The sequence below is a fragment of the Asparagus officinalis genome, chromosome 1 (genome assembly GCF_001876935.1).
Source record: "Asparagus officinalis chromosome 1, Aspof.V1, whole genome shotgun sequence".
In the NCBI taxonomy this organism is placed as follows: domain Eukaryota; kingdom Viridiplantae; phylum Streptophyta; class Magnoliopsida; order Asparagales; family Asparagaceae; genus Asparagus; species Asparagus officinalis.
Window position 1 is genome coordinate 87,341,390 of NC_033794.1, and position 12,193 is coordinate 87,353,582.

General features: G+C 33.9%; 1 protein-coding gene and 1 long non-coding RNA gene across 2 annotated transcripts in view; one reads left to right on the forward strand and one right to left on the reverse strand.

The window, feature by feature from the left end:
* Nucleotides 1–12,193, forward strand: part of LOC109827278 (probable tRNA N6-adenosine threonylcarbamoyltransferase) — a 15,401-nt gene that overhangs the window by 185 nt on the left and 3,023 nt on the right. The window contains exons 1-2 of the mRNA XM_020394273.1: nt 1–75; nt 901–1,185. The exon at nt 1–75 is cut by the window's left edge and continues 185 nt beyond it. Of these exons, the coding sequence (XP_020249862.1) occupies nt 1–75; nt 901–1,185 (360 nt within the window). The remainder of the gene's footprint in view (nt 76–900; nt 1,186–12,193) is intronic.
* The window catches only part of LOC109827285, a 3,116-nt gene continuing 1,460 nt past the window's right edge, over nt 10,538–12,193 (reverse strand). The window contains exon 3 of the long non-coding RNA XR_002243385.1: nt 10,538–10,923. This is a non-coding gene — a long non-coding RNA (uncharacterized LOC109827285). The remainder of the gene's footprint in view (nt 10,924–12,193) is intronic.

A 12,193-nucleotide genomic window follows, 5' to 3' on the forward strand; every position in this document is an offset into this window, starting at 1 on the left:
GACGCCGGCCTCTCCCCCGCGGATCTTCACTGCCTCTGCTACACTCGCGGCCCCGGCATGGGGGCCCCACTCCAGGTTGATTGTAGGGCTCGAAACGAATCATATCAAATATTTGTTTTGAGAATTTGATACTCCAAAGCTTAGAATTGATGTTAATTTAACAATTTGACACTCCAAAGTTTAATCGGCAATAATTTGACAATTTGAAGCCCCAAAAGCACTAACCTAGTTCCACGCTTTCTGCAAACTTAAGGAACTGTAAATTTGGTGAAAAATATCTGGCATTCACTTTTCTGCATTAATATTCTTGAACTCAATTAACGTTATATTTTTTGCACTCTGGAGTATCAAAGCATCAATGCTGAACTTCTAGGGGTCAAAAAGGGTGAAAGCCTTAGGGTGTTAAAGTGCAAACAACAATTAATTCTTTAGAATTTATGATTGTTAAACTATTTAATTAGAAGAAACTTTTACTTGATTAAATAAATATTCTCATTTTTGTAAAGAATTTAATTTTTAAATAGCATTTTCATTCATAAGTGAAACTATTCCTATATAATCATGATGTATAAATCTGTATTTTGAAGGTTGGTTAAAAAGCTGATGACTTCTCAGGCCTCTAAAAAATTAGTATATAACTTGAGCTAATAATGTGAGTGGTTTAAAAGCATAAATCATGCGTGTAATAGTACAAATTGCAAGGGATGATATCTTAAACAAAAGTTTAATAGTCAAACGAATCGAATCTACACCTAGTTAAATGTTATTCGCTTTTGAATCAAATACTAAAAAGTATATGCTTACTGTTAAATAAGCTACTGAATTGAAAATAACTAAACAGTTAGATGAATTATTGATGAACTACTTGTTAATTATTTGGTTCGTTTCCACCCCCTACAGGTTGGTGCCCTAGCCGTCAGAATACTGTCGAAGCTCTGGAACAAGCCAATCGTGGCAGTAAACCATTGTGTTGCGCATATTGAGATGGGAAGGGTGGTGACTGGGGCTGAGGATCCGGTGGTACTTTATGTTAGTGGTGGGAATACTCAGGTGATTGCTTACAGTGAGGGGAGGTACAGGATCTTTGGGGAGACCATCGATATTGCAGTCGGGAATTGTTTGGATCGGTTTGCTAGGGTGTTGGAGTTGTCAAATGATCCTAGCCCTGGGTATAATATTGAGCAGGTTTGTGTCTGATCTTAAATTACCTTAACACTAGAAGTTATTTTTTCTTGCATGCATGCTTCTATTCTTGAAAGTATTTGATACTGGTGCATAGTATGCTTTGTAGCATTGAATATGAACTGTATAACCTAAACAGGAGGCTTAAGTGGGTCGGTGACTACCTGAGATTCTGAGAATGGGTGTTGTTTGCTTTATAGTGATTAATTATATGTGTGCTATAAATTGATGTAAATATTGAACTGCATTCTGTTTTTATCAAGTTAGGTATGTTGCCTTTTATACGTCCGGAAGGGGGTGAAAACCTCACAATTGCCCCTCTTCCCATATCCTTTAGTCTTGGCATTGAAAGAGCTAGGTGGCTTCCATATTGGGCAAGTGCCTAAATTGGTTTTGAGAAATTCTCTTTGCTTTCAAGCTGAGGAATATATAGTGCCAGTATAACATCCAGAATAAATTAACACATTCTTATTAAATCTCAATCATAAAATTTCTATCCTTTATCAGCAAAACAATTGTTACTCCTAATTGATAAGCATATAATGCTTTGGTTTAAGATTGTGTTTGGATTCAAGGAATTGATTTGAAATCTTAGAATTCAATTGTAGAATCTCAAATTCGTAATTCAATTCCAATTCCATTGTTTAGGAGTCATTAGAATTCCAATTCTAAATTCACTGTTTGAAAAGGCGTTAGAATTTCACTTTTAGAATTCTCATACTCAATTGTTTTGGTACTATTAGATTTCATTTCACTAAAGTACTAGACATCATAAATCTAAGAAACAACATGATTTGTCACGAAAGTATTGAACATTAAACATAGTATGGAAAATCAAGCTAAAATTAAATGCATGAACAAGATTATAAGAGAAAAAGGAATACAACTAAAGACTAATAGGAGCATCATATTCATACATATATATTGCAAAGTTACAAAATGCAATTGAACAAACAAGTATACTTATGAAAATAAACTTATCATCCTCAGCTGTACTATTGAACCACACCTACAAACTTCTCATCCTTGGTTGAATCAAAACACCAAAAGCCCAACAAATCATTCACTTACACACACAAATTTCCAAAATATCAATGGTTCCTCTCCTCGGTTAAGGAGCAAGTAGGTTAGATAGAGTCTCAAGCATGTAGGTTAGATAGGGTCTCTCCCTTCAATCTAATTACATAAATAAGCCCTTATAAATAGGGCTAGCCTTCTCTTCTTTTCAACTCATTTTAATTCTTTTTCTTCTCAAACTCCTCCACAAACCAAGATGTCACACTCAGGATAAGCAGCACAGTCAAAATTGAAGAGGAGCAACGTGATGCTGAAGAAAAGGAATACCAACGACATACAGATTGGGAAGAACATCGCCAACAATGTGAAGATGACAAAAAATAGAGTAGTACCTCATCAAGGTACAAAGCAATGATATATCAAGTTGGTCGAATGTTCGTGTCGCATGGATTATAGAGGACCATGTTTGTCTCATCAAAGAGAGAGTGTGCAGATATTTTTAAGTACAACAGGTACCTAAAGGAATGTAGCCGCAGGTGCAGCTTAGAGGAACAAGAAAGAGATAATTTTAACTTTTCCAGTAGTATCATATTGTGTAGGGGATCAGCTTAGTGACATGCAGGATGGTTCTATAGAGGAGTATGAATGCGATGAAGAGAGAAGATGCAGAGGAGGATGAAGAGGACGATAATGAAGATAAATCGGGAAAAACTGTGGGAATCCATGGGAACTGAGCGTGTGTTCGGTTGGCTAGCCAGGGTTTAGGGTACCTGCCTTGTGTTATATTTGTAGTTTGCTAATTTACATGGTTTATTTTCATTGTAATGGTTAGGTTTGTGGTGGTTTTGTCGTGTGATGTTGAGGGAGGGAATGTAAGTCCAGTTCTAGATCTCATTATGATACCTCCATGATTGTCATTTAAAATTTATAGGCTCATTATGCGTTTAAAAGTTCAAGTGGAATTATGATACGAGTTGCCGTGCGAGCACCTTTGATCGCGGAATTATCAAAGGTGGGTAAAGAAGAGGATGACAGAAACACAAGCATAATTCAGTATATGACGAAGGAAAATATCTTTTCTAGATTATGAGTATGAAAAGATTACAATCCCCCTCTCACAATCTCTCTAGAATCGAGAACAAACTCCCAATTCTCACTAAACCCTAATACAAAGATTAGAATCTCTCTCTGAATCTATCTGATTCTCTCTCTGATCGTTTAGAAACCCTAAAACAATCCTTTATATAGATGTACAAACGTGAATGGCAATTTGGTAAATAACCAGACCCAACACCAACAGAAATTCGTGTGAACAAAAACCCAAACGAACCAGGAAACCATCGATGAGTCAATTCATGACTGCGATGAGTCGACTCGTCAGAAACTGGACAAAACACAAAAATCAACAATGAGTCGATTCATGACAGTCATGAGTCGACTCAACCTGATGAGTCGACTCATGACTGTTATGAGTCGACTCACAGGCTAAAAACTGGATACTTTGATTCTTCTGCTCGTCGTCTCGTTCCACGCTTCCTCCTGCGTTTCCTTGTACTGTTTGATACCTCTATTCTCATGCTATCATAAGAATCATCTATCCTCAAGCTCCCATGAGGATCACTAAGTTTTGAAGAGAAGATACACCCGTATCATGGGTCCCCTCTTTAAGAACGTGAAGTCCCATTCAAGTTAGAATTTTTATTAAGGAAACTCTCAAGCTCTTCCATCTTTTCTGCACCACCTGGCCTTGCTAGAAATCCGGTCTCGACGTCCGGTCGGAAACAACTCATTCGTCCCGCGTCTCGTTGTAGTCACCGTTCGCTCTAAGTTGTAATCCTTTGTCGATAGCTTTTCTGAAAGTCTAATGCACAGCGAGACAAACTTCTTGCTTGCATTCACTAATCTCTTCGCTCGCGTCACCGTCCCCAAGCTTGTCTCCTTCGGAAGAGATACCGAATGAAATATGAATTTTCACCATCCTTAGTGAAGGTGTACTTCTGAGCCCGCCTCTTGTAGATCGCATATCTATCCCATAAGTACGGATTTCCCAATATAATCTGACAAACATCCAATGGAACGACGTCGCACGTGACCTCGTCAATATACGACTCGTGGAGCGTAAATCTGACAGTGCATTGATCAACTACACTCAGTTTCTCCTCATTCTGAATCCACCCCAATGGATAGGGCTTCAGATGCTTGACCATCTTCAGACCCAGTTTCTGTACCAATGCCTCGGATATCAAATTCTTCTCGCTGCCCGAATCAACAATGGCATCAACCAAATTGGTCTTCACTTGCAACTTAAGAATAAAGAGTTGCTCTCTCGGGTCATCGTCCTCTTTTGTGGTCTGCTTTTTCGTCATAAGGTTGAGACTGCTGTTGGGCTGTCATCCCCGAGATTTTTTTCGTACCTTGAGCTATCATGTATGCCTTTTTCTCCTTCAACCCTCTTGGCTTGAGATGGGAATACTTCTCCCAGCACCGATCAGCTTCGTGTCTTGTCTTCTCACAGTGACCACAAATTAGCCCTGTTTTTCCTGGATCACCCTTCTTCTTCTCCTCAGATTGAGAACCACTAGACTCGCCTCCCGTCTGTTTGGAGTCTCCCTTAGTCTCGTTGCCCTTCTTTTGCTTACCCTCGATGGCATTTGCCTTCACGCTCGTCTTTGTAATAGTCTCGACCGTGAATAACTTCATCTCCTTTCGGATGTAATCATTCAGACCCGTCATATACTTCATAAATACGAAATATTCCTCTGTCGTAATGTTGAGGATCATCGTCTGCTGCTGGAACTCCGTAGTGTATTCTTGAACGGTTTGATTGACCCTTTGGAGCAAGCCGTACCACTTGTACCAACGCTCTTCAAGGAACCCTACCAGATAGAACTGCTTCCTAAGTAGCTACTTGAACTTGTTCCATGACGTCGCTTTCTTTTCCTGTTTGTAATAGGATTTTTACCACGTCAACGCGTGTCCTGAAAGCTTTAAAGTCACAAACACAATCTTTTCTTTCGACGAATAGCCATAAAGAGTAAAATACGTCTCTATCCGCTCGATCCAGTCATCAAGCCTCTCGACATCAATACTTCCATCATAAACAAGAATCTCCACCTTGAAGTCGATCTTCAGATTCTGATAAAAATTCTTGCCCCATTGATGCAATGCAGTCTTAACGGTCTCTTTCTCCTCGTCAGCATCTGAATCTACTCTCTTCACATCGGACTCAACAATTTTCTTCGAAGAAGATTCACATTGTTTGTCACTTCTATGGATAAGACTGACGAGTTGTGTAAGAGTCGAACCTATCGTCTCGATCTGCTTCTCCAATGCATCAATTCTCGCTGAATTGTCCCCTTCAACCATCTTCTCCTTCCTTAAATCTTGGACTCCTTCCAATGAAATAAGGATCTCGCCAAGCTTCTTGTATTGTGATCGAGTAAGGACCATACACAGGATGTCCCTTCACGGGCTCTGATACCAACTTGATACGAGTTGCCGTGCGAGCATCTTTGATCGCGGAATTATCAAAGGTGAGTAGAGAAGAGGATGACAGAAACACAAACACAATTCATTATATGACGAAGGAAAATACCTTCACTAGATTATGAGTATGAAAAGATTATAACCCCTCTCTCATAATCTTTCTAGAATCGAGAACAAACTCTTAATTCTCACTAAACCCTAATACAAAGATTAGAATCTCTCTCTGAATCTATCTGATTCTCTCTCTGATTGTTTAGAAACCCTAAAACAATCCTTTATATAGATGTACAAACGTGGATGGTAATTTGGTAAATAACCAGACTCAACACCAACAGGAATTCGTGTGAACAGAAACCCAAACGAACCAGGAAACCATCGATGAGTCGACTCATGACTGAGATGAGTCGACTCGTCAGAAACTGGACAAAACACAAAAACCAGCGATGAGTCGACTCATGACAGTCATGAGTCGACTCAACCTGATGAGTCGACTCATGACTGTTATGAGTCGACTCACAAGCTGAAAACTGGATACTTTGATTCTTCTGCTCGTCGTCTCGTTCCACGCTTCCTCCTGCGTTCCCTTGTACTGTTTGACACCTCTATTCTCATGCTATCATGAGAATCATCTATCCTCAAACTCCCATGAGGATCACTAAGTTCCGAAGAGAAGATACACCCGTATCAAATTAGGCCAATTCTAGAGCCTAAAATACTTCTGCATCCAAACATTGTGGTTAATTCCAGCATTTGAAATGAAATACTAGTTTCTAGACATGCCATAATTGTCCTTCATTTGCTTTAATCAAATTTTACTGAACTATAGAAGTAAAATATTAAAAGGGTTAATTTCACAAAACGACCTAAAACTTTGGGATGTTGCACAAAATCCCCCTAAACTTTGAACTTTTCTCACCATACCTCCTACATGTAATTTGTAAGCAAATATAATTTATTTGAGAGGGGGAAAACCCCAAAATTTAGGGTTGGAGATATGTTGCCTGTAAATGACAAAATTTTGGATTTTTTCCTCTCAAACATATTTTAGTTATTTACAAATTACCAGCATGAGAACCTATGAGAAAAGGGTAAAGCTCAGGTTCTAAGATACTCCGATATTAGGGGGGATTATGTGAGATAAACAAAGTTTAGAAGAGTTATCTGAAAACCTTCCAGAATTCAGGATGCTTATGTGAAGTTATCCCTTTTTAAAAACTAGTTTTTACGCACATGAATTAAGTTTAGTTTTAAATTTTAATTATACTATTATTATTTAAATTGAACTCTATTTATAATTGTTATTCTCTCACATGTAACATCATATACTAATATATATAAGCCAAGAAGTTACAATAATTTCTATAACACTTTTATCTCCTTCTACAGGCATGTGCATTTGTTATTAGATTAGATTAGATTATTTTAAAGCAATTAATTATACTATATATTTGATTTTTTTTTCAGATCAAGAAATTATAATAATTTTCATAGTACTTTTATTTATTACTTTAAAATCACAGAATGTTGGATTGATTGAAATAGTTAAACAAAATAAATCGTCATGACAAATAAATTATTAAAATCATAATCTTGATTTGAATAGAGGGTGCACAGACAACAATCAATCACTAACAAAAGAAAAAGAAAATTTTATTAATATTTGAAGAACCTTTCTATTTACAGTAGGGAAATAATTTTAAGCAATGAAGATGACGACAACAACAAGAAAATAGAAATTATTATAAAAATTCAAAAAGAAAAATAATGTAAGACAGAAAGAGACATACTTGTTGAAGAAGACTAAAGTACTATCGAAATTGTGTAGTTCTTGATTTATACATATATGTAAGCATGAGATGTTACATGTGAGAGGATAATAATTATAAATAGAGTTCTATTTGGATAAAAATTATGTAATTTTCTTATAAATAGAGTTCTATTTGGATAAAAATTATGTAATTTTCTTGATGTTTGAAATATTGTTTCTTTTAATAATTCATTTCAAAACCTACATGTGAAAAATTCACAATACATGTGCATGATTAATAAAACCACCGTACGTGAGCTACTCCTACCCATTTCAAAGTTGGTCATTTGAAATTAATAATAATAATATTTGATTATAGGATAATTAAGATTATTTAATTTGTTGATGTGAGCAATTATATACATGTTGAAGACACTAACAAAAGAGAACAATCAAATACACAATATTACTAAAGAATAATCATAAAGATAAAAAATGAGCATACATGTTGAAGGAGACAAAGTTACCATGAAAATTGTGTAATTTCTTGGTTTATATATAGGCATGAGATGTTACATGTGATAGGATAACAATTACAATTAGAGTTCTATTTGTATAAAGATTACAAATTGTATAATATTTTATTATAATAACAATAACACAATTCTTATCAACAACTTCATATGCGTAAAGTCTATGCCTTATACGGATTAGGATTAGGATATTTAGTTCAAACTGAATAATTAGAATAGCCTTTTAGTTGTTCATTTAAACTTTGAAGTTTGTATCTTAGTTCAAACTTTAAAGAAAGAGAGGAGACATAATTAGGATAGATATTTAATTCAAACTTTAAAGAAAGAGAGAAGACATAATGTGTACGGATTAGGATTAGGATATTTAGTTCAAACTGAATAATTAGGATAACCTTTTAATAGTTTATTTAAACTTTATTAAAAGTTTCAGTAAGGTAAGTAGTCCTCAGTCGTATTGAAGATTATCTCGCTTCTACAAATTAAATATCATTATCAAATAAAAAATTAGGTATCAAAGTTGTGTCAACTATGAGCCATGATTCAAGTGTGCGAACGATTTATTTTATTTTTTTATAATTAAATACAATTTAAAAATTAGAATTTGATTAGGATTAGGATAGTTCAAACTTTAAATTTATTTGATTAGGATTAGAATAAATCATTAAATATAATTTAAAAATTAGAATTTGATTAGTATTAGGATAGTTCAAACTTTATAGGGGGTGTTTTTGTCTACCGAAAGATTTTTCTGAACTCGTGCTATTAAAGGGAGTATGATATTTAAATTTAAACTTTATTAAAAATGTCAGTAAGATAAGTACTTAGTCGTATTGAAGATTATCTCACTTTTACAAATTAAATATCATTATCAAGTAAAAAATTAGATATCAAAGCCGTGTCAACTGTGAGCTGCGATTCAAGTGTGCGAGTGATTTTTTTTATAATTAAATACAATTTAAAAATTAGAATTTGATTAGGAATAAGATAATTCAAACTTTAAAGTTATCTAATTAGGATTAGAATAAATAATTAAAATTCAATTTAAAAATTAGAATCTGATTAGTATTAGGATAGTTCAAACTTTATAGGGGTATTTTTGGCTATCGAAAGATTTTTCCGAACTCGTGCTTTTAAAGGGAGTATGATATGATATGATATATAATTATTTTAAAATATTTATCAAAAAAGAAATAAAGTCCAACAATGTTTTTTTAATGTATACATGTGGATTAATTAGTGATTGTGTTACTAAATTAAATAGATTTTTTAACCTTTTATTTTTTTGCAAAGAGTGGATGTCTGGGCTTTAGGATTAATTGACCGATTATTTCAATAGATCAATTGGTTCGATGTTCAAGATCTATGTGTGTATCCTATTGCCGTATGTTGGATATGTGCGTATGCAACTGCTTGTTGAAGGAGACGGAGTTACTATGAAAATTGTGTAATTTCTTGGTTATATATAGGCATGAGATGTTGCATGTGATAGGATAACACACAATTTGAGTTCTCTTTGTATAAAGCAAATTGTAGAATATTTTTATTATAATAACAATAACAAAATTCTTATCAACAATTTCATATGCATAAAGTCTATGCCTTATACGGATTAGGATTAGGGTATTTAGTTCAAACTGAATAATTAGGATAGTCTTTTAGTAGTTTATTTAAACTTTGAAGTTTGTGTCTTAGTTCAAACTTTAAAGAAAGAGAGGAGGCATAATTAGGATAGATATTTAATTCTTTGAAGTTTGTGTCTTAGTTCAAACTTTAAAGAAAGAGAGGAGGCATAATTAGGATAGATATTTAATTCAAACTTTAAAGAAAGAGAGGATAAACTTTAAAGAAAGAGAGGAGGCATAATTAGGATAGATATTTAATTCAAACTTTAAAGAAAGAGAGGATGCGGAATGTGTACGGATTATGATTAGGATATTTAGTTCAAACTAAATAATTAGGATAGCCTTTTAGTAAGCTATTTAAACGTTATTAAAAGTGTTAGTAAGGTAAGTAGTTCTTAGTCGTATTGAATATCTCGCTTCTACAAATTAAATATATCAAGTAAAAAAATAGTTATCAAATTAAAAGTGTCAGTAAGGTAAGTAGTTCTTAGTCTATTGAAGATTATCTCGCTTCTACAAATTAAATATCATTATCAAGTAAAAAATTAGATATCAAAGTTGTGTCAACTGTGAGCCGCGATTCAAGTGTGGGAGCGATTTATTTTCTTTTTTATAGTTAAATACAATTTAAAAATTAGAATTTGATTAGGAATAGGATAGTTCAAACTTTAAAGTTATTTGATTAGGATTAGAATCAATCATTGAGTATAATTTAAAAATTAGAATTTAATTAGTATTAGGATAGTTCAAACTTTATAGGGATATTTTTGTCTACTGAGATTTTTCCCGAACTCGACCAACCTGAGCTCTACCTAGAGTTGCAAAATGCATAATACTCCATTCCATTTACAAATCACAATCATAGATTCTGACATATTTGTCATCAAGCGAGAACAAAGAGGATAAAAGATACAAAGTAAACGTTTATGAGTGTAAGTTGGCGTACAGTATATTCACAAAATAATGTCTATAACTACAGCTTTTATGTACATAGGTTTTTGCAAAGTAAATAGTTTTTGCGTCTCCTATGACAACTTTCTAATATACAACCATCCAATGTACAGCTGTCTAACATAAAAGATCCACATATAATAATATGGATCGTTAGAAGAGTCTAATACACCACCAAAAATTTCCTAATACACTACCAAAAATTTCATGCAGAAGATAGGAGAGTTGTGTTTGCTACATGCTTGTAAGCTCGTCCAACACAGTAATGATCATATAGTAATGTGTAGTCTTGTATCGTCTTTCAAAAGTTTGACCTTTTGAGTTGAATGAAATACTCTTTTTCGCTTGAACGTTTATTGAGAGATGTTGTATCCACCTGCCCAACCTGTTATAATATAAGATGCTTTGTGATAAATATACTATATGAAAAGTAAAGGAGCAGTTGATATGCAGGAAGAAAGTTTAAGATTCAAATAAGGTTAGGCAACATTTTTTTGTATAACTGAATATATTCGACGTTTATACTATCAAGTTGTTAGTATATATTGAAACAACATTTTGTATGTGTAAATCAGGTTGCTCTATCGTTAAAATCCTAGCACACCGTGTAAAAGGGGCATGGGTTCTCCCATTCAAGTATGCATTCTTACACCAAAACTTAGAAAGATCTTAAATGTTCACTATATGCTAAGCTGCTGTTGTTGCTGAGATCAACTGCACTGAAAAGATCATAAAGCAGAGAATAAGAGAAAACCTCAAGCATGTCAAGGTACCAACAGGCAAAAACAAAATTTATTTGCATTTTTTTGGCTAACTTATAATAAACTGTAAAACAGGTTGAAATTAAGAGGAAAAAAATTATTTAGAAGAATATATTAAAGAGTATAGTAATTCGTAGGCATAAGAAAAATTAAAATAATGAATGTAGCATAATAAATCAAGTCCAAATTATGTCTAGAGGGGAGGGCATTAATATTGCCATCATTCTCTATACAAAAGAAGTCTAAGAGCAGTATGGCTATCATTTTTCAAAATACCGTGAAATAGGATCGAAACTTTAGTGTACCAAAGTATATTAGAGAAATGCTTTGAGACATCAACGTGAAGAAGTGTGCAAACTTTGGGGTAGTAAAGTGAAAATAAGCCACCAACTAACCAGAGGTTTTTCCCCTATATTAGTCACTTGCATATTTGCAATTGCTTCATCAAATTATTAAACTTGGTGTCAGATTTGGTTACTTGTTTGGGTGATGACTATAAAGATCACTGTTCTCCATAAATGAGCACTTTAGACAAGGGCTTCTTTCACGTGAACAAGTAAAAGATAGGAATTGAATGTAGTAACTTAACCTTACATCAAATTGTAGAATTAAAAATGAGAATCTTGAACCGACCATTATAAGTCTCAACAAGCTATCGAAAAAGTACAGTCCACATGCTCATATACTTATAATTTAATCTCAAAAATACATAACCAAATGAACAATCATGAAGCACATTAATAAATCTAATTAAATAATTTACAAATTTAAATTGCCTCAACCCTAAATATTTAATCTTTCTAAGTATGTTCATTAGTATAATGGCGCAAGTAATTATCTAAGTAGCTAAGTGACGTCATAGAATATTAGAAGTTAAAATATAATGATTTTTTG